The 19,406-nt window shown below is 38.0% G+C and overlaps 1 protein-coding gene across 24 annotated transcripts in view; it reads left to right on the top strand.

Moving 5' to 3' along the window:
- MGA (MAX dimerization protein MGA) overlaps positions 1-19,406 on the top strand; it is a 166,543-nt gene that overhangs the window by 91,700 nt on the left and 55,437 nt on the right. For all 24 annotated transcript variants that reach the window (XM_027066982.2, XM_027066981.2, XM_027066984.2 and 21 more), the window contains exons 3-7: positions 4,387-5,335; positions 6,133-6,211; positions 6,329-6,424; positions 17,991-18,122; positions 18,593-18,697. In XM_027066982.2, coding sequence (XP_026922783.2) covers positions 4,387-5,335; positions 6,133-6,211; positions 6,329-6,424; positions 17,991-18,122; positions 18,593-18,697 — 1,361 coding nt within the window. The remainder of the gene's footprint in view (positions 1-4,386; positions 5,336-6,132; positions 6,212-6,328; positions 6,425-17,990; positions 18,123-18,592; positions 18,698-19,406) is intronic.

Below are 19,406 nucleotides of genomic sequence, written 5' to 3'. Positions count from 1 at the left end.
AAATTGGGAAATACAAGTTTTAGAGAACTTCATTCATATTTGTCAAGATTTTTGGGGTTATTTTGAGATCCTTGCATTTTCATATCAAATGTAAGATCAGCTTTTGGATTTTTATACAAGTTCCAGGTAGGATTTTGGTAGGAATTGTGTTGAATCTGTGGATCGCCTTTAGGGAGTACTGCTGTTGTACCAATATTAGGTCTTATAGTGCATAAACACAGGGTATTTTTTTTTTTTTTTATTAAAGTTGTCTTTAATTTTTTCCAAAAGTGTTTTTTTAGTTTTCTTTGTACAGGTTTTATACTTTTTGGTTCAGTTTATTTCTAAGTAATTTAACCTTGCTGCTTCTATTGTAAATGTAAATGGAATTTTTTTCTCTTGCATTTGTGATATTTGTTTCTCATTTGTAGAAATAATGTCTGTCTGTGTATTAGTTTTGGATCTTGTAGTTTTACTAAACTCATTTATTAGTTCCAGTAGTGTTTTAGCGGTTTTCTTAGTATTTTCTACATACAAGATAATGTCATCTGTGAATAGAGAATTTCACTTTTTCCTTTTCAGTCTGGATATTTTTTATTTCTGTTTCTTTCCTGATCACCCTGGTAGAGGCCTTTAGCACAATTGAGTCTAAGTTGCGAGAGCTAACTAACATCCTTATCTTGTTTCTGACCTTAGGAGGCAGTAGTTCTTGTACAGTCTGACTTGTTTCAGCTGTTAGAAAATGTCTTTATCTTTGAAGTCTTCTTTTGTTGGATACAGAACATTAGGTTGATTCTTTCATTACTTTATGATGGGTATCAGTCTATTGTTTTCTGACAAATTGTTTTTGGTAAATAGCTCATCTTACTGTTGTTTCTCTACCATAACGTGTCATTTTTCCTCTGATGTTTGTAAGGTTTTTCTCTTGATCTTTAATTTTTGGCAGCCTCTTCTTTACGTGCCTAGGTATGGCTTTCTGAAAGCCATTGTATTTATTCTTCTTGGCATTGGCTGAGCTTCTTGGATCTGTGGGTTAAAACTTTCACTTTTGGAATATTTTTTTTTTTATTTAAAATAATTTTTTTTTTTAACGTTTATTTATTTTTGAGACAGAGAGCATGAACAGGGGAGGAGCAGAGAGAGAGGGAGACACAGAATCTGAAACAGGCTCCAGCTGTCAGCACAGAGCCCGACGCGGGGCTCGAACTCACAGACCGTGAGATCATGACCTGAGCCGAAGTCGGCCGCTTAACCGACCAAGCCACCCAGGCGCCCCAACTTTTGGAATATTTTTGTTCTTTTTTCTCTCCAAATTCTTTCCTTTCTTAATGCCTCTTAAAAAGTGCAATTACTAGTATGTTAGGTCATTTGATGTTGTCCCTCAGATTTTTGACCCCCCCCTTTTGTTATCCTTTTTTTTTTTTTTTTTAATGTTTATTTATTTTTGAGACAGCACGAGTGGAGGAGGGCTAGTGAGAGTGAGGGAGACACAGAATCTGGAGCAGGCTCCAGGCCCTGAGCTGTTAGCGCAGAGCCCGATGTGGGGGCTCAAACCCACAAACCACAAGATCATGACCTGAGTCAAAATCAAGAGTCAGATGCTTAGCCCACTGTACCATCCAGGCCCCCTTAGGTGATTTGCTTAATAAATTTCAGCTCATTCATGGATTCAGATGTGTTAAGGAAAGGATTGTGCTCCTCTGTGATAGGAACTTGGAATCTAAGTGCTGGGAGACTGTAGGTTCTCAGTTTTCAGGCCAGCTTCTGCATCACCACTTGTTATTCTGGGGGCGGGGGTGGGGGTGGGGGGGTGGTAATTGGTAGGAGTAAGGACTAGTTTTCTGTTTGGGTTTCTCTAGATTCTAGTCTGCCCATTCTCAGGCATTGAAAGTTTGACTAGTTTCTCTGTGTCAGACTAAAGATCCTTTGTGTATGACTGCTTTTTTTCTTCCTTCACTTTTGCTTCAGGCAGTGTAAATGGTACTCAGGGTTGAAAGCAGTAGTAATCTGCGGGTCTCCTAGAGAAGGCTGGTCCCTGTCTAGAATTCAGTTTATTTGCATTTGTGACTGTAGGTCTTCATTGCCTTTGAAGAAGAAGAAAAAGATTTTTTTAAAAAATTTATCTGGTGTTTTCTAATTGTTAAGACACAAGTGATTATCTTTGTAATCTTCTGCATTCTCACTGGAAGTGGAAGTCTTCCACTGAAGGATTTTTGAGTAAGGTCAAACAAGATCTTAAGTTGTGCAAGAAATGAATAACTGTACATTGTTGTTATGGTTGCTTTTGTGTATTTGAGATAAATGAAAAATTTTACCAAGATAAGTGACTCTAATTGGATTAGTGAGTAGTATTAACATGTCCTCAAGATACATTGGTACAATTTATATGCTTTCATTGCATATAGGAGGGGGAAAGTAAAAAGATGATTTTTTTTTTTTTGGTGATGAATTATAAACACTGAATTTACCTGGGTCATATGTACTTGACTTCAGCTACCCTAACCTTTTATTTAGGAAGAGTTAATGGTTGATTCATTACATTGAAAGTGAGTTTTTCCGTTTCAAAGTTGAAAATAACCTGGCAACAACCTTGTGAATATACTAAAAAATACTGCTGGCTTGTACATTATTAAATGGTTAAAATGTTATGTTTTGTTTTGTTTTTTTAAATTTTAAACATTTATTTATTTTTGACAGAGAGAGAAAGAGAGACAGAGGATGAGCCAGGGAGGGGCAGAGAGAGAGAGGGAGACACAGAATCCGAAGGAGGCTCAAGGCTCTGAGCTGTTAGCACAGAGCCTGACGCAGGACTCGAACCAAGATCATGACCTGAGCCGAAGTCGGACGCTCAACTGACTGAGCCACCCAGGCGCCCCTGTTTTATGTTTTTTTTAAATATTTTATTTTTTAGTAATCTCTACACCCAACATGAGGCTTGAGCTTACAACCCCAAGATGAAGAGTCACATGCTCTACCAGCTGAGCCAGCCATGCTCCCTGTTATGTTTTATGTTTTATGAATTTTATCCCAAAACAAATCAAGCAGTTTGAAAGTACTTCCCTGTTGTTTATTGCAATTCTTTTTTTTTTTTTTCCTTTTAAGAGAGACAGTGCCAGTGGAGGGGTAGGGGGGAACAGAGGGAGAGGGAGAGAGTGAGGGAATCTTAAGCAGGCTGCACACCCAGCATGGAGCCTGATGTGGGACTTGATCTAACATCCCTGAGATGATGACATGAGCTGAAATCAGGAGTTGGACGATCAAGGGACTGAGCCACCCAGTTGCCCCCATGTCGCAATTCCTTTTTTTTTTTTTTTTTAAAGTTTATTTATTTTGAGAGGGAGAGTGTGTGCATGGGCACAAGTAGGGTCAGGGCAGAGAGAGGGGAGAGAATCTCAGGCAGGCTCCTCACTGTCAGCACAGAGCCTGATGCTAGGCTTGAACTCAGGAACCATGAGATTGTGACCTTTGCTGAAGTCAGATTCTTAAAGTGACTGAGCCACCCCAGGTGCCCCCTATATTGCGATTCTTTTTTTATTTTTAATTTTATTTTTAGTTTTGAGAGAGAGAGAGAGAGAGAGAGAGAGAGAGACTGAGCATGAGTGGGGGAGGGGCAGAGACAGAGGGAGACGCAGAGTCCAAAGCAGGCTCTAGGTTCTGAGGTGTCAGTGCAGATCCCAATGTGAGGCTTGAACCCACAAAATGTGAGATCGTGACGTGAGCCTAAGTTGGATGCTTAACCAACTGAGCCATCCAGCTGCCCCACATTTCTTTCTTTTTTTTTTCAGTGTTTGTATAATTTTGAGAGGGTACCCGTGAACGGGGGAGGGGCAGAGAGAGGTGGGGAGACAGAGGATCCAGAGTGGGCTCTGTGCTGAGAGCACAGGGCCCATCCAGTTGGTGGCTCAAACTCATGTTAATGGGGCTTGAAATCACGAACTGTGAAATAATGACCTGAGCCGAAACCAAGAGTTGGACGTTTAACGGACTGAGCCACCCAGGCACCCTCCCCCCCCCATATTGCAGTTCTTAATTGTAGTGGACACTGGTTTGCTCTTTATTGTCAGTGGTTAATTGATGTGTCGATTAGTTCTAGAATTTAATTTTGGGTCAGTGCCAGCTGACTTTCAAAATTGAGTGTATTTGAAAAATAAGTGTTATATCTGAGTTTTGATTTAGTGATACTGTACTCATTTTTATATATTTTTTATGAGAAATTGATGAAAATTGTAAAAGTGTGATGGTGGTAAACTGCTTTTGAGAATCTTGTTAAGTTACACTTTTTTTTTTTTTTTGAAGAATGGCTCATAAAATCTTATGTGTTGCTTGGTTTCCAGTAGTCTTTCTTTTTTACTCCTGAGTCTTACTGATAATTTTGCCCTTTTTAACCTCCCTCCCCTGTCTCTTCAGTCTTGTTGCCAACAATTTTGAAGACGGCTCCCATGTAACCTCACCATTAGACCCGGATGGAAACTTCAATGTTGTTATTAAAGAGGAACCTGTAGATGATTATGAGTATGAGCTTGCTGAGTGCCCAGAAGGGGTAACTGTAAAACAAGAAGAGACAGATGAAGAAACAGATGTATACTCAAACAGTGATGATGATCCTATATTAGAGAAACAGCTAAAGAGACACAATAAAGTTGATAACCTAGAAGCTGACCATCCGTCTTCTAAATGGCTACCCAATAGCCCATCAGGTGTTGCTCAAGCTAAAATGTTCAAGTTAGACGCTGGAAAGATGCCGGTAGTCTATCTGGAGCCCTGTGCTGTCACTAAAAGCACAGTGAAGATTTCTGAGCTCCCTGATAACATACTTTCCACATCTCGAAAAGATAAATCTTCTATACTGACAGAATTAGACTATTTGCCTACATACGTTGAAAATTCCAATGAGACTGACTTCTGCTTAGGCAAGGAATCAGAAAATGATCTTAGAAAACATTCACCAGAACTTGGGGTGGTACAGAAGTATCCCTTACTTAAAGAGCCTCAATGGAAATATCCTGAGATATCGGACAGCACTACCACAGAAAGAATACCTGACAGTTCAAAGAATTTTGCTGGAGACTCATTTTTCGGAAAAGAGGACTTGGGCAGAAGGAGAACAACTATGCTTAAGATTTCAACAGTCACCAAGGTTGTGAGTGCTAATCAGAATACCCCTTCAAATGTCTCTGGAAAAAGAGGAAGGCCACGAAAATTGAAACTTTCTAAGGCAGGGAGACCACCTAAAAACGCAGGAAAGTCTTTACCTTCTACAAAGACCACTCCTATAGGTCCTGGGATTACCTTTCCAGATGTGAAGCCTGATCTGGAAGATGTTGATGGTGTTCTCTTTGTTTCCTTTGAATCAAAGGTAAGATCATTTTCAGCTTTCCTTCTAGGGTCAAATAGTGATTCTTGAATTATATACTAGTTGATAAATAACTCAATCTAGTTCTTTCAAATGCAGCTATTAATGTGAGGGTATATGTGTGCGGAGAGGAGTATCTGCAAAATGTTCGGTTTTATTACAAGGCACCACTTAAGATATTTTGTTTGAATGGACTTAAATAATTATGTATACTTAGATCTCAGTTTTTAATTTTTATACTGTGTTTAGCTGGAGTTTAAAAAATCATTGGATCCTTGTGGCATTTACATTATCATGGACTTTAAAAAGCATAAATACATGAAAAGTTGACTAAATGTTTTGGGATACCCCATCCTCTGATACTCATCAATAACAGAGTACCCCCGGAGAACTAAATGTGGTCTTATAAATACTGTTGTCTCACACATGGATAGTTTCTTTATTTTACTCCCAACTCTTCAACTAGATTATTTTTCTTTTAGGTCTTTTTAGGAGACTGGTATTTCAAAATTGGCTTACAGAGATGTTGAATTCTCTTTAGCTGGTCTTTTCCTCTTTCCTTGTTAATTGCTGAGTATGCAATATATATAAACTGTAGGAAATCAGTATGTAAATTGGCATAAACGTCATTTTATGTCAGCTGAGCATATTCAGAGTTTTTGACTTCTTTTTTTCCTTCTGATCATTTAAACACTGTTAGTATAGAACATTTAGAAAATACCAGAAGTATCAAAAAACATTCCTGGTTTACTTTTAAACTTTTAGAAATGATACGAACTTTTTTCTTATTTTAAATATAGGAAGCTCTTGATATTCATGCAGTTGATGGCACAACTGAAGAACCCTGTAGTCTTCAGGCATCAACCACAAATGATCCAGGTATATATAATAGTATAAAAGGAGAGATACTTCCGATTTGGCTCTAGAAATGAAAGATAAAATGTTAGTTTTTCTTTAATACATAGTAGCTTATGTCATTGTTTGTTTTCTGAGTAGGTTGCAGAGCAAGAATTTCCCAGTTGGAAAAGGAATTGATAGAAGATTTGAAGGCCTTGCGGCACAAGCAGGTGATACATCCTGGTCTTCAAGAAGGTAATATTGTCTAAAAAAATATACAAGCCAATTTTCAATTTGTTCTCTCCTTTCTCTCTCTTTCCCTTTTCTTCTTCCCCCTTTTCCCTGTTTTTACTCCTCTCCCCCCATCCTTAATTTCATTTCTTTTAGTGCCTCTCTCAGCTTGTGTTTTTCTCTGATTCTTACTCTTAAGAACATGTCAGTATGCTTTTTATCCTAACAAAAATCTTTCCAACTCTGAAGATACTGTCTGTGAAGCATATAATATCTTATGCATGTAAAAAATGTATCATAGTAAGAAAGTGTTTTCTTTTCTCTGTCTTATAACTCCATATTTTCTTCCCTCATTCTCATTTGTAAATTTTAGTTGTTTTTGCTTATGTGTGTTTTCTTTTGAGGGCAGGGTTCTACTTGTATACTTAGTAATATGTTTAAGTGTGTAAATAGAATACTTTCTCATTGTCTGGTTGTAAACATATTTTGTGTATTTTATGTACTGCTTGGGACTTTAAAAATTTTACTGTTATATTTTATTTTAATAAATTGACTTTGGCTTTTATTATGTTGCTTAGTCCTGTATTAAAAAAAATTTTTTTTTAATGTTTATTTATTTTTGAGAGAGGGAGAGACAGAGTGCAAGCTGGGGAGGGGCAGAGAGAGAGAGAGGGAGACACAGAATCCGAAGCAGGCTCCAGGCTCCGAGCTGTCCACACAGAGCCCGACGTGGGGCTCGAACTCATGAACCATGAGATCATGACCTGAGCCGAAGTCAGATGCTCAACCAACTGAGCCACCCAGGCGCCTTTTAATCCTGTATTTTAAGAATGAAATCTACTACAGTAATCCCTCTCGCCCCTCTTATGTGCAGTCTCTCTTTCCATGGTTTCACTTATTAGAAGCAGATGATCCTCCTTCTGATGTACCGTCAGAAGGTCATTAGTAACCTAATGTTGTGGTACAGCACCTACCTTATTCACCTCACTTCATCACAATTTATCATCAAACATCATCACAAGAAGAATGTTGAGCACAGTGTATTTTGAGAAAGACCACATTCACATAACTTTTATTCGAGTTTATTGTTATAATTGTTCTATTTTATTGTTGTTTTCTCTTACTGTCACTAATTTATAAATTAAACTTTATCATAGATATGTATGTATAGGAAAAAACATTGTGTATGTATGTGTCGGTAGGGTTTAGTACTATCCGTGGTTTCAGGCATCCACTGGGGGTCTTTGAATGCATCCCCTGTGGATTAGGAGGGACTACTGTGTATTTATTACCATCATAGTAACTCTGACTTTCCATTTACCCTGTAAATGAAAGATTGTAAGCCATGCCTCAATTTTTTAGCTTGTTGTATATCTGATTTTAGGTGTGCTTCTTGGAGTAGTTTATTCAGTTTTTGACTATTAGTTTTCCTTTCAAAGGAGCATCTAGTTGATTTACATTATATGGCACATCATTTATATGAGAGTCTAAGCATTATATGGTAACAAAATGATTTATGAAATGATCATTCAATTTGTAAATTAGCTCATAATACTTGAAAAACTTCTGCTTTAATATGAGACTCCTTGTGACAGTGTGATCTTAAGGTGTGCAAATCTCAATCCAAGTGATAAGGACTAGGTACAATGGATTTTTAATCGACAGTTACAGTCAAATCATAGTCTTACTGGTAAATAACATTTATTATAATTTATGTCAGCTTTCATATATTTTTTTAAAGTTTATTTACTGATTTTGAGAGAGGCAGAGAATGCAAGCAGGGGAGGGGCAAAGAGAGAGAGGGGGACAGAGGATCTGAAGTGGGGTATATGCTGACAGCAGAGTTGCAGGGCTCAAACCCATGAACTGTGAGATCATGACCTGAGCCAAAGTCTGCTTAACTAACTAAGCTACCCAGGCCATCCCTGTTGTCAGTTTTCATTTCTGCTATTATATTTAATATTCTTAATCTCTGTCAGTTAATTTATCTTGTATCTTTTTTCTTCCTTCTACTTGGATTTTTTTTTTTTTATTGTTGTTAGTTATGTACTCTGACAATGTATAAATACCTGTCAACCTTACCTTTGTTTTAGTCTTAGTGCTAGAGGTAAGTATATTCAGTGCTACCTGCTGGTCTTTTTGCTTTGGTTTGTTTGCCTATTAATTCCTGGCTGGTTAAGATTTGAGTTTGTTTTTTCCTTCCCTAACATGCATTGTAGTCAAATCTAACGTTTTCTTCTCAGTGTTGGGGGTTCAGAGTCAAATGTTCCTGGAAACTAAGCAGGTTACCCAAATGAAAGAAGCCTCATTTTGTGGATGAGGTTGGACTGTGGCAGTCTAGAGCACAGGTGCCTCTTCTATTTTTTTTTTTAATAATTTTTTAATATTTATTTGTGAGAGAGAGACAGAGTGTGAGCTGGGGGGGGGGGGGGGGGTGGTGGTGCGGGGTCGGCCAGAGAGAGGGAGACACAGACTCTGAAGCAGGCTCCAGGCTCTCAGCTGTCAGCACAGCCCAACACGGGGCTCGAACTCACGAACTGTGAGATCATGACCTGAGCGGAAGTCAGATGCTTCAACTGACTGAGTCACCCAGATGCCCCACAGGTGCCTCTTCTAAAGGGGCAGTCCCATCTGTAGATTGTTGTCACATGGGAAGGTTGACCCATTGTTTTCAGAAATTGTCATTGTTCAGTAGACTGAAATCAGCATATTTGTATAGTGATGCTCAATTTCTAAATGATAGAAGCTGATATTAGATTTTTTTTTTTTTTTACTAGTTAAAAACATTTTTAAAGTTTATTTGAGAGAGAGCGCAAGTGCGAGAGAGAGAGAGTGGGGAAGGGGCAGACGGGGAGAGAGGACATCCCAAGTAGTCTCTGCACTGTCCCCACAGAGACTGATTTGGGCCTCCATCCCACAGACTGTGAAATCATGACTTGAGTTGAAATCAAGGGTGGGACATGTAACCGACTGAGCCACCCAGGCACCCCTCAAGTGTATTCTTAGTTTTATTTTTTTTTAAACCATTAAATCTGTAGTCTATATGGTACAATTCATAAGGTGTGAGATAGAGCTCTATTTTGGATTTTTTTTCTCGATTTTATTTTGGCAGATATCCCTGATTCCTCATCCTTTGCTTCTTAAGACTTAGAATTTCAGAATAACTTCCGCTGGCTAAGTATTTGTAGTAACTGAGTGATGATGCCAACTCCAGGTCCTTTTAAGGTCCCTTTCTAAAAATTGATGATTCAAATAATTTAAGTTTCAATTAAATAATGCCATATTTCTTTGCTTTTCTAATAACTGTGGAGTTTCATTATTTAAGAATTTATTTATTTTTTGAGAGAAAATGTGCGTATGAACAGAGGAGAGGGAGAGGGAGAAAGAATCTTAAGCAGGCTTCATGCTATGCTGAGCATGCAGCCTGATGCCGGCTTGATCTCAGGGCCCTGAGAGCATGACCTGAGCCAAAATCAAGAGTGGATGCTCAACCAACTGATCCATCCAGGGGCCCTTCATTACTTGTTATAACAAAAGGACTTAAAAAATCTTTCTGAGCTGAAAACTTGAAAAACGTGAAAAGACTTTTGAGCTTGCTTTGAAGTTGTGGAAGACATATTAAGCCTGAGAAGGTGTTACCGTTTTTGGTGTTAGTTTTGTTGCTGAAATAAGAGTTTTAGTTTTGTTTTCCACAGAACTATATTTTTTGTCTCTCCTATACTATCTTCACTACATCCAAATTGATTTAATTTTTGTCAAACTGAAATTATCATCAGTTTTTGACCTTTAAAAGTACTTTTTGTAGAAGCATTTCTCATTCATTCTGCTAAGTCAGTTTTATGTCAATTTAATATTTTTAAAATTTTAGGTAAGTTTTATATTTGTAGAAAAATTAGGAACATAGAAGTTTCCATATACTGTTCATTCAGTTTTCCTTATTATTAACATTTAACATTAGTATAGTGCATTTGTTACAGTTAGTGAAATGGTATTGATATATTAGTATTAACCGAGGTCCATACTTCATATGGATTTCCTTACATTTTTGGTCCAGGATTCCATCTAGGAAATCTCTTTTAGTCCTCATGTCATCTCAGAATCTTGGCTGGGACATTATTCAGATTTTCTTTGTTTTTAATGTCCTTGACAATTTTGAGGAGTACTGGTCAAATATTTTGGAGCATGTCCTTCCATTGAGATTCATCTGAATTTTTTTCATGGTTAGACTGAGGTTATATGTTCATAAGAGGAAGATCACAGAGGTGAAGTGCCATTCTCATCCCATCATATCAAGGGTACATTTTATCAACATGATTTATCATTGACCTTTCCATTGACCGACCTTTGGAAGGAAGTCACTGGGAAGCCCATATTTAATGAGTGGGGAATGATGTTCCACTTCCTTTTTTTTTTTTTTTAAAGTTTATTTATTTTGAGAGAGCTAGAGAAAGAAGGCAAGTAGGGGGAGGGGCAGAGCATTCCAAGCAGGCTCCATTCTTTCAGTGCAGGGGCAGATGCTGGGTTCAAGCTCAGGAACCATGAGATCATAACCTGAGCTGAAATCAAGAATTGGATGCTTAATCTCCTGAGCCATCCAGGCGCCCCATATTCTGCTTTTTGAGGGTGGAGTATGTGGATAAATTATGTGGAATTCCTCTGCCCCAGAGATTTATCTTTTTTCTCCAATTTAAAAAAAGTTTTTATTTCCAATTAACATCCTTTGTTATATTAGTTTCAAGTGTACAACTTTTATTTATTTATTTAAACTTTTTTAAAGTTTATTTTGAGAGAGAGAGAGAGGATCCCAAGCCGACTCTGTGCTATCAGTGTCAAGTCCGACATGGGGCTTGAACCCACGAACTGTTAGGTAATGACCTGAACCAAATTCAAAATCAGACACTTAACTGACTGAGCCACCCAGGTGCCCCCAAGTGTCCAATTTAGTGATTCTTCAATGCCATACATCATCCAATGCATTGTACAAGTACACACCTTAATCGCTATCACCTATTTAATTCACCCCCTCCATCCCCCTCCTCTCTGGTGACCAGTTCTTTATACTTAAGAGTCTGCTTAAATTCTCTTTCTCTCTCTCTTTTTCCCTTTGCTCAATTGTTTTGTTTCTTAAATTCCACATATGAGTGAAAATATATGGTATTTGTTATTCTCTGACTGACTTACTTTGCTTAGCATTATACTCTAGCTCCATCCATGTTGTTGCAACCTGTTTATCATATCAATATTAATTTTTGCCAGTTATAATGTTAAATTCCTTTATGGCAGTCTTTCTAGAGCTCTATGACTTTTGATTTTAGTTAAAAATACATTCTTAGTGTAGTGTTAATTAATGGTTAATTGGAGTTTTTCTTTTATATATATCTGCCTTTTTTAAAGTTTAGTTTTGAGAGAGACAGAGAGGAAGTGTGGGGCAGGGGAGGACAGAGAGAGGGAGAGAGCAAATCGCAAGCAGCTGATGGTTTGGAGCCTGATGTGGAACTTGAACTCAGGAACCATGAGATCATGACTTCGCTGAAATCAAGAGTTGAATGGTTAACCAACTGAGCTCCCCAGGCTTCCCTATATATCTGCTTTTCTTTTCTGTGTTGTTTAGTTATGTAGGAGTTAATTCCTCTTGAGTGTGTTTTTGTGGGTACTTTATATTTTAGTTGGTTTAGCTGGAGCAGGCTTTTTTTTTCTTTTTAAACTACAGTTTACCCTAGGTGACTGCCTTTGAACCTAAAGTGTAGCTTTTTTTTTTTCAATTCTGTCTTTATGAGTCTTTTTTTGTAATGGTGTGATAATACCATTTTTAAGAAGTAGCTCCTAATCTGGTGAAAAAGCAAAAACATTTAGGAGTATAATTTAGTTTAAAATGTCATATGTGGAAAGAATTTTATGCTTTTTTTGAGATATGCTTTCTGTGAATTATTTAGTTATGTTATGCAATGTAATCTTATAGGAAACCAACTAAGTCTATAGGTCTTATGTATGTGTTAATTGGGGAAGGATTTTCTTGCAGGACAAACATTTCAGGATAGTATAGATAAGCTAAATTGGGAATTACTTTGAACATTGTCTCTGTGCCATTGACTTCTCTACTTTTATGACTAAAAATCGATACGTTTATTATTTATTTATTTATTTTTAATGTTTATTTTTGAGAGAGACAAAGCACGAGTGGGGAAGGGGCAGAGGGAGTGGGAGACACAGAATCCAAAGCAGGCTCCAGGCTCTGGGCTCTGGGCTCGAACTCGAAACCATGAGATCATGACCTGAGCTGAAGTTGGACACTTCACCGACTGAGCCACCCAGGTGCCCCTGATACGCATATTTAAAATAGGTGTGCACTTTTTGTGGTTTTTAGGTCTTGCTGTCTCTTTTGGGGGTAGGTGGAAGTTTAAGATACAAGTTAACACAGACAAGAAAAGAGGAAAAACAGTTTCTAAATTTGATTGTGTGGGTGTAGATTTTGCATGTCTACCTACTTGGTTGTGTGGGTACATTTTTTATCAACTTAATTCCTTTTTACCATCAATGTAGGCAGCTGTTCTGGCTTTTTTTTTTTTTTTTTTGCAATAATGAGTATTTTTCTCAAAGCACTGGGGTATCTCATTTCATCCATTTTTAGGATTCAGTTCTCGTTTGAATTTCTGGCAGTATCTTGCTCTTTGGTTCCACTCTGCTGTCCCTTCCCACCTTTCCTAGTTAATTCTACTTATTCTAACCTAAGTGTTAAACCTTGTGTAAAATTTTACTGTATTCCCTTGGGCTTTTCAAATGTCATTTCATTTTACTTACCTCTCTTAGGACTTACTTACCCAATTTAACTACTAATGAGTCCATTGGGAGAATGACACTTAAAGCTCTTTGAATTTTGGGAAATGTCTTTTATCTCTATTACCATTTGTATTACAGAGTATTTCATAGAAAAGGTGCAGTAAATACTTAAAACATAAAACCCAGTGTGCTGAATTGATATTTTACTGATGAGGAAGCAAAAGCTAAGAGAAATTTAGCCCAAACACAAGATTAGAAACCAGTTGTTTTGACTCCTATTCTTATTTCTCCCTGATTTGTTAGAAACATGAGGAAAGAATATTTTATTTTTTAATTTTTATTTCTTTTATTTTTTTTTAGAGAGAGAGAGCACTCGAGAGTGAAAGAGAGAAAGAGAGAGGGAGAGAAAGAGATAATCTTAAGGAGGCTCCATGCTCATTGGAGAGCCAGATGTGGGGCATGATTCCCTGACCCCAGGATAATGACCTGAGCTGAAATTGAGAGTTGGATGCTCAACCAACTGATCCACCCAGGGTGCCCCTATTTTAAGTTTTTTTGTTCTTTTTCTTTTTTTAATGTTTGTTTATTTTTGAGAGAGTGCGAGTGAGGGAGGGGCAGAGAGAGAGAGAGAGAGAGGGACACACAGAATCCAAAGTAGGCTTTAGGCTCTGAGCTGTCAGCACAGAGCCCGATACGGGACTCAAACCCACTAACTGTGAGATCATGACCTGAACTGAAGTCAGACACTTAACTAATTGAGCCACCCGTGTGCCCCTAAAGATTGTATTTTTAAACATTCTCCCTACCCAGTGGGACTCGAACTCATAAACCTGAGATCAGGTGTTGCACAGTCCACCAACTGAGCCAATCAGGTGCCTCTGGAAAGAATATCTTATTAAAAAAATTTTTTTTAATATTTATTTTAGAGAGAGAGAGGGGGGCAGACAGAGTGCGAGCAGGGGAGGAGCAGAAAAAAAAGAGGGAGACACAGAATCTGAAGCAGGCTCCAGGCTCTGAGCTGTCAGCACAGATGTGGGGCTTGAACTCACTAACCATGAGATCATGACCTGAGCCAAAGTCAGACACTTAACCGACTTGAGCCCCCCAGGGACCCTGGAAAGCATATTTTATTGATGTTAATGTTATCATGTCATGTGATTAACTAAAACAACAACTATTAATTTTAAAGAACTGGACTTAAACTAAAACAGAATCGCGATCTAGCAATCTTCTGTTCAGATAAGTTCTGTGTGGAGGATACCCAAGTTGCCATAAGAATTTGTGGCTCATAACCTATCTAATGCCTTCACCTTTTAGGGGACCAGTAATATGTAAGCCTTTTGGAAACCTGTACCTATGATTTAAAAAAAATTTTTTAGGGATGCCTGGGTGGCTCAGTCAGCCAAGTGACTGACTTCGGCTCAGATCATGATCTTGTAGTTCGTGAATGTGAGTCCCACATCGGGCTCTGTGCTGACAGCTCAGAGCCTGGAGCTTGCTGAGATTCTGTGTCTCCCTCTCTCTCCTCCTCCCCCACTCACACTCTGTGTCTCTCTCTCAAAAATGAATAAATATTAAAAAAAAAATAAAAAAATTTTTTAAAATTCTGTTTATTTTGAGAGAGAGAGAAAACACTCGTGTGTGAGAGGGGAAGGCACACATAGAAAGGGAGAGAGAGAATCCCAAGCAGGTCTTGTGCTGTCAGCGTAGAGCCCAACATAGAGCTTGATCTTAGGAACTGTGATATTGTTCATGATGTGAGTCAAAATCAAGAGTCCGATGCTTAACCTGAGCCACACAGGTGCCCCTGTACCATCACTTTTTTAATGGTTATTACTACAATACAATACTACAATACTTAATACTTTGAACTACCTCAGTTTTATTAACATTTAAGGTAAACACTTTTCTGCACAATAATATGAAGCCAATAATTCACAAATGAGGAAATCCAAATTAGAAGATTGTCACTAGTAACAGAAGAGTACATTTAAGAATAATAGGATATAGGGGCGCCTGGGTGGCTCAGTCGGTTAAGCGTCCGACTTCACCCGGGTCACGATCTCGCTGTCCGTGAGTTCGAGCCCCGCGTCAGGCTCTGGGCTGATGGCTCAGAGCCTGGAGCCTGCTTCCGATTCTGTGTCTCCCTCTTTCCCTGCCCTTCCACCATTCATGCTCTGTCTCTCTCTGTCTCAAAAGTAAATAAACGTTAAAAAAAATTAAAAAAAAAAAGAATAATAGGATATAAATTTAAAGATTGGAACAAGTTTTTTTAAGTCCACTGATATCAAATGTTGTAGAGAAACGATCAGCAAGAGTTCTCATGCACTACTTACTGGAAGGCGTGTAAATTGAAAGTAATTTGGCATTATCTAGTACACAAGTTCCTAACCTAGTGCATTTTGGCACAAGGTTATCTATGATTTATGACAGATAATATGTTCTTGAAATAGTGATCTCAGAATGGCCAGGCATGACCAAGGATAATTAATAACTATAGAGCTAGTTGCCTCCAGCTACAAGCATCCCAAGGTTTATTCCAGTTTGTATAATTAATCATTTTCTTATGTGCCATTACACCAGAAGGATTCAGAAGAAGTGTATCATTAAACTTCTTAGCAGTAAATATCAGACTCCACTCTACAGATGAAATAGATGAATTTATTAAGAAGTGTCAGATGATTTACAGAATCTTCTGAAAGGCCAGAGAAACAGACCCTAGGACTGTGCAGTCAGGAAAAATGCTCACAGTACATTTGCAGACTGCTCATATAGGTAGACCCACAACAATGGACAATCACCACCATTTCAGTATAGACACGGAACACAGTATACTTATAACTAGGACCTTGGTTACTTTTACCTCTAAAAAATCCTTGGCCAGAGGCACCTGGGTGGCACATTTGGTTAGGCGTCTGACTCTTGATCTCAGCTTGGGTCATGATCTGAAGGTTTGTGAGTTCGAGCCCTGCATCGGGTTCTGCACTGAGGGTGCAGAGCCTGCTTAGGATTCTGTCTCTCTCTCTCTGCTCCTTCCTTTTGGTGCTCTCTCTCTCTCTCTCTCTCTCAAAAAACAAACTTAAAAATTCTTGGGCAAACACTGTTGCCCTCATTTACACAATTCTGCAGAGTATCTCTTCATGGTGTTCTCTCCTAAATTGAGGTCTTTCATGGGAACACCTGATTGGCAAAACCTGGGTTACATGACTGCATGCAAACTGCAAGGGAAGTTGTAAAGTGAGTTTTTAAAATACCTGCCTTGAAGAGGTTGGAGTTAATGGGTAAAACTATCTGCTAGAGGAAGGGTATTCAAAATATTTTGGGAAGCCACAAATATGTTGAGCACTCACAACATTCAATACAATTGATAGATAAACAGACCCCATTATATAGCAATTCCATTCCTGGGCACATGCCACAAGGAAAAGCTAAATGCATTAGGGAAGGTCTCACACATGTTCACTTGTACACAATGGTATAATTACATTGTAAAGCATTGTTTGTAATTTTTTTTGTTTTTGAGAGAGGGAGAGAGGGTACAAGTGAGGGAGAGTCCGAGAGAGAGGGAGAGAGAGAGAAGCGGGGCCCACCTGTAGTGGGGCCTGAGCTCACCCGATGCCAGACTTGAACTCATGAATTGTGAGATCATGTCCAAAGTCAAGTCAGATGGTTAACTGACTGAGCCATCCAGGTGCCCAGTAATATAATTGTTAGAAGTAGGAAATAAATAGACGAAGGGGTGTGTGAGATACAGGCTTCCAGTTATGGAATGTGTAAGTTATGGGGATGAAAAGTACAGCATAAGAAATACAGTTAGTGGTATTGTAACATTGTCAACTATACTCTAATAAAAAAATAGGAAACAACCTAATTCTCATTTCCAGTAGAGTGATGAATAAATTAGGAGTACTATATATTCATAATCTGGAGTAGTGTACAGCTCTGAAAATAAATGATCTAGAGATAAATCTGTCAACATGGACAAATCTCAGATCTAATATGTTAAGCAGATAAACCCCACAAAATTATAAAAGGATATGCTAAATAAATACTTTCCCAAAAGATTGCCTCTTAAGTAACCACAAATAAGCCATAATATTTATAGGCTCAGTTAACCATTAGTATCATTGATAATAATTAGGGGATTTGCAGCCATAATTCAGGCCAGAAGCTTAGTATGTGGCCAATTTGTGTTAAAGGCCCTAGAAAGTCTCTGGATCACAAAGGGTTAAAGCACAAATGATCTTAATTTTACTATGTTTATGTATTAGTTATCTGTTGTTGCTTAACACATTGCCATAAAGTTAGCACACATACTGTCTCGGTTTCTTTGGGTTAGGAGTTTGGCAAGGCTTCACTGGGCCCTTTGCTTTCTGTCTCACAAGGCTTTAATTGAGATGTTAGGTCTGGTTTCTCATCAGAGGCTTGACTGGGGATGGATCTCCTTTGATTTTCTGTCAGGTTGTTGGCAGAATTTATATCATTGCAGTTTTAGTAACATGCACTCATATTATCACATACACACTATTCACACACATCCTATCCTTTTGGCCACATTCCGCCTATTAGAAATAAACCCCAGGCCCTACCTACACTCAAGGGAGGAGAGGAGAGGATTACACAAATGTGTAATACCAGGAGGTGAGGATCATGGGTCACCTTAAAGCCTGTCTGCCACTTTTTGATTTTATTTCATTTCTGCTCTTCCCTCTCTCCCTTTATCTCTAGTAATATCCCCTCTCTCCACCCCAAAAGTTAAAAAGAAACAAAACCAAAACCAACCAGTGTGATTTGTGGTTCTTTTTTCTTGTAGTGGGCTTAAAATTGAATTCAGTGGATCCGACAATGAGCATTGATCTTAAATACTTGGGAGTACAGCTACCTTTGGCTCCAGCCACTAGCTTTCCTTTCTGGAACCTTACAGGAACCAACCCTGCTTCTCCTGGTGAGTGTGTAACATTTGTAAAGTCAACGTTTGATATAAATAAAAAACTACCTTTGTTTAGAGACCTGTAAGATGATATTCTTTTTTATTATTATTATTAATGTTTATTTATTTTGAGAGAGAGAGTGTGTGCACCTCTAGGATGATCTTCTAAATCTTTTACCTAGTGGCGTAGTCTTAATGGTTTATACATTTCAGATTAAGTCTTAGTGAATAATTCGGGGCACCTGGGTGGCTCAGTTGGTTAAGCATCCAACTCGATTTCAGCTCAAGTGATATCACTGTTCGTGAGTTCAAGACCCACACTGTGCAGAGCCTGCTTGAGATTCTCTCTCTCCTCTGTCTCTGCCTCTACTGCACTTACACTTTCTCTCTCAAAATAAATTTAAAAATAGCCTTAGTAACTAATTAGATATTAAATATTGGTTGGTTTGAATTTTGGTCATTTTGTTTTACTTTTTCTTTTATAGATGCTGGATTTCCCTTTGTTTCTAGGACAGGGAAGACCAATGACTTCACCAAAATCAAGGGATGGAGAGGAAAGTTCCATAGTGCTTCTGCATCTAGGAATGAAGGTAATCAGCTTTTTAAAGAAATTGCAAATATGTTCTGAAACATGTGGCCAAAGCATTGTGTTAAAAGTTAAGTCATGGTTGTTTTTCGTCCTCTCTTCTTTACATGCTTCAGATAAACTGAAAATAATTGTCTTGCTGATTTCTGTTCCTTCCCATGTTCCATATCCCTAGCCATGTCAGGCTTAAATAATCCCTGTACCCTTTTTAAATTGCATTTCCTTTCTGTAACTCCTGCAGTTCTGGTAAGTATCATTCTCAATTATTACTTCATAACTGTGTACTTAAGAGCTGTAGAGTGATTCCTTAAAACATTACATTTCCAAGTAAACTTCTAATCCAAACATTTTGACTATATGCGTATTGATCTTTTTTAGTGCTTTTCCCACTGCTCTTATTTGCAGTTTACATTCTAACCAGATAAATTTACCCTGTGTCCAAAATAGTTTTCTCATCTTTGAATTCTTGTACATTGTTAAAATAATATAATGCTTGTCTGTCTACTACACTTGCAGGTACTGCAATCTGTTAATCTGTTAATCTCTTGGTGTTCTCTTGAGGTTTGATTTACATACATTTTTTGCTCTTATGTTTTTACTTAAGTGTGGTTTCTCTCAAGGTTATAAGTTGTCAAAGGTTGTAGACTCTTATCTTTCAGTTAATTATTGTTAGCACTTCACAAAAATTAATGATAAATATATGTAATGAGGTA

The sequence above is a fragment of the Acinonyx jubatus genome, chromosome B3 (assembly GCF_027475565.1).
Source record: "Acinonyx jubatus isolate Ajub_Pintada_27869175 chromosome B3, VMU_Ajub_asm_v1.0, whole genome shotgun sequence".
Lineage (NCBI taxonomy): Eukaryota > Metazoa > Chordata > Mammalia > Carnivora > Felidae > Acinonyx > Acinonyx jubatus.
The sequence above is the reverse complement of the archived record's forward strand: the minus strand, read 5'-3'. Positions and strand labels throughout refer to the sequence as shown.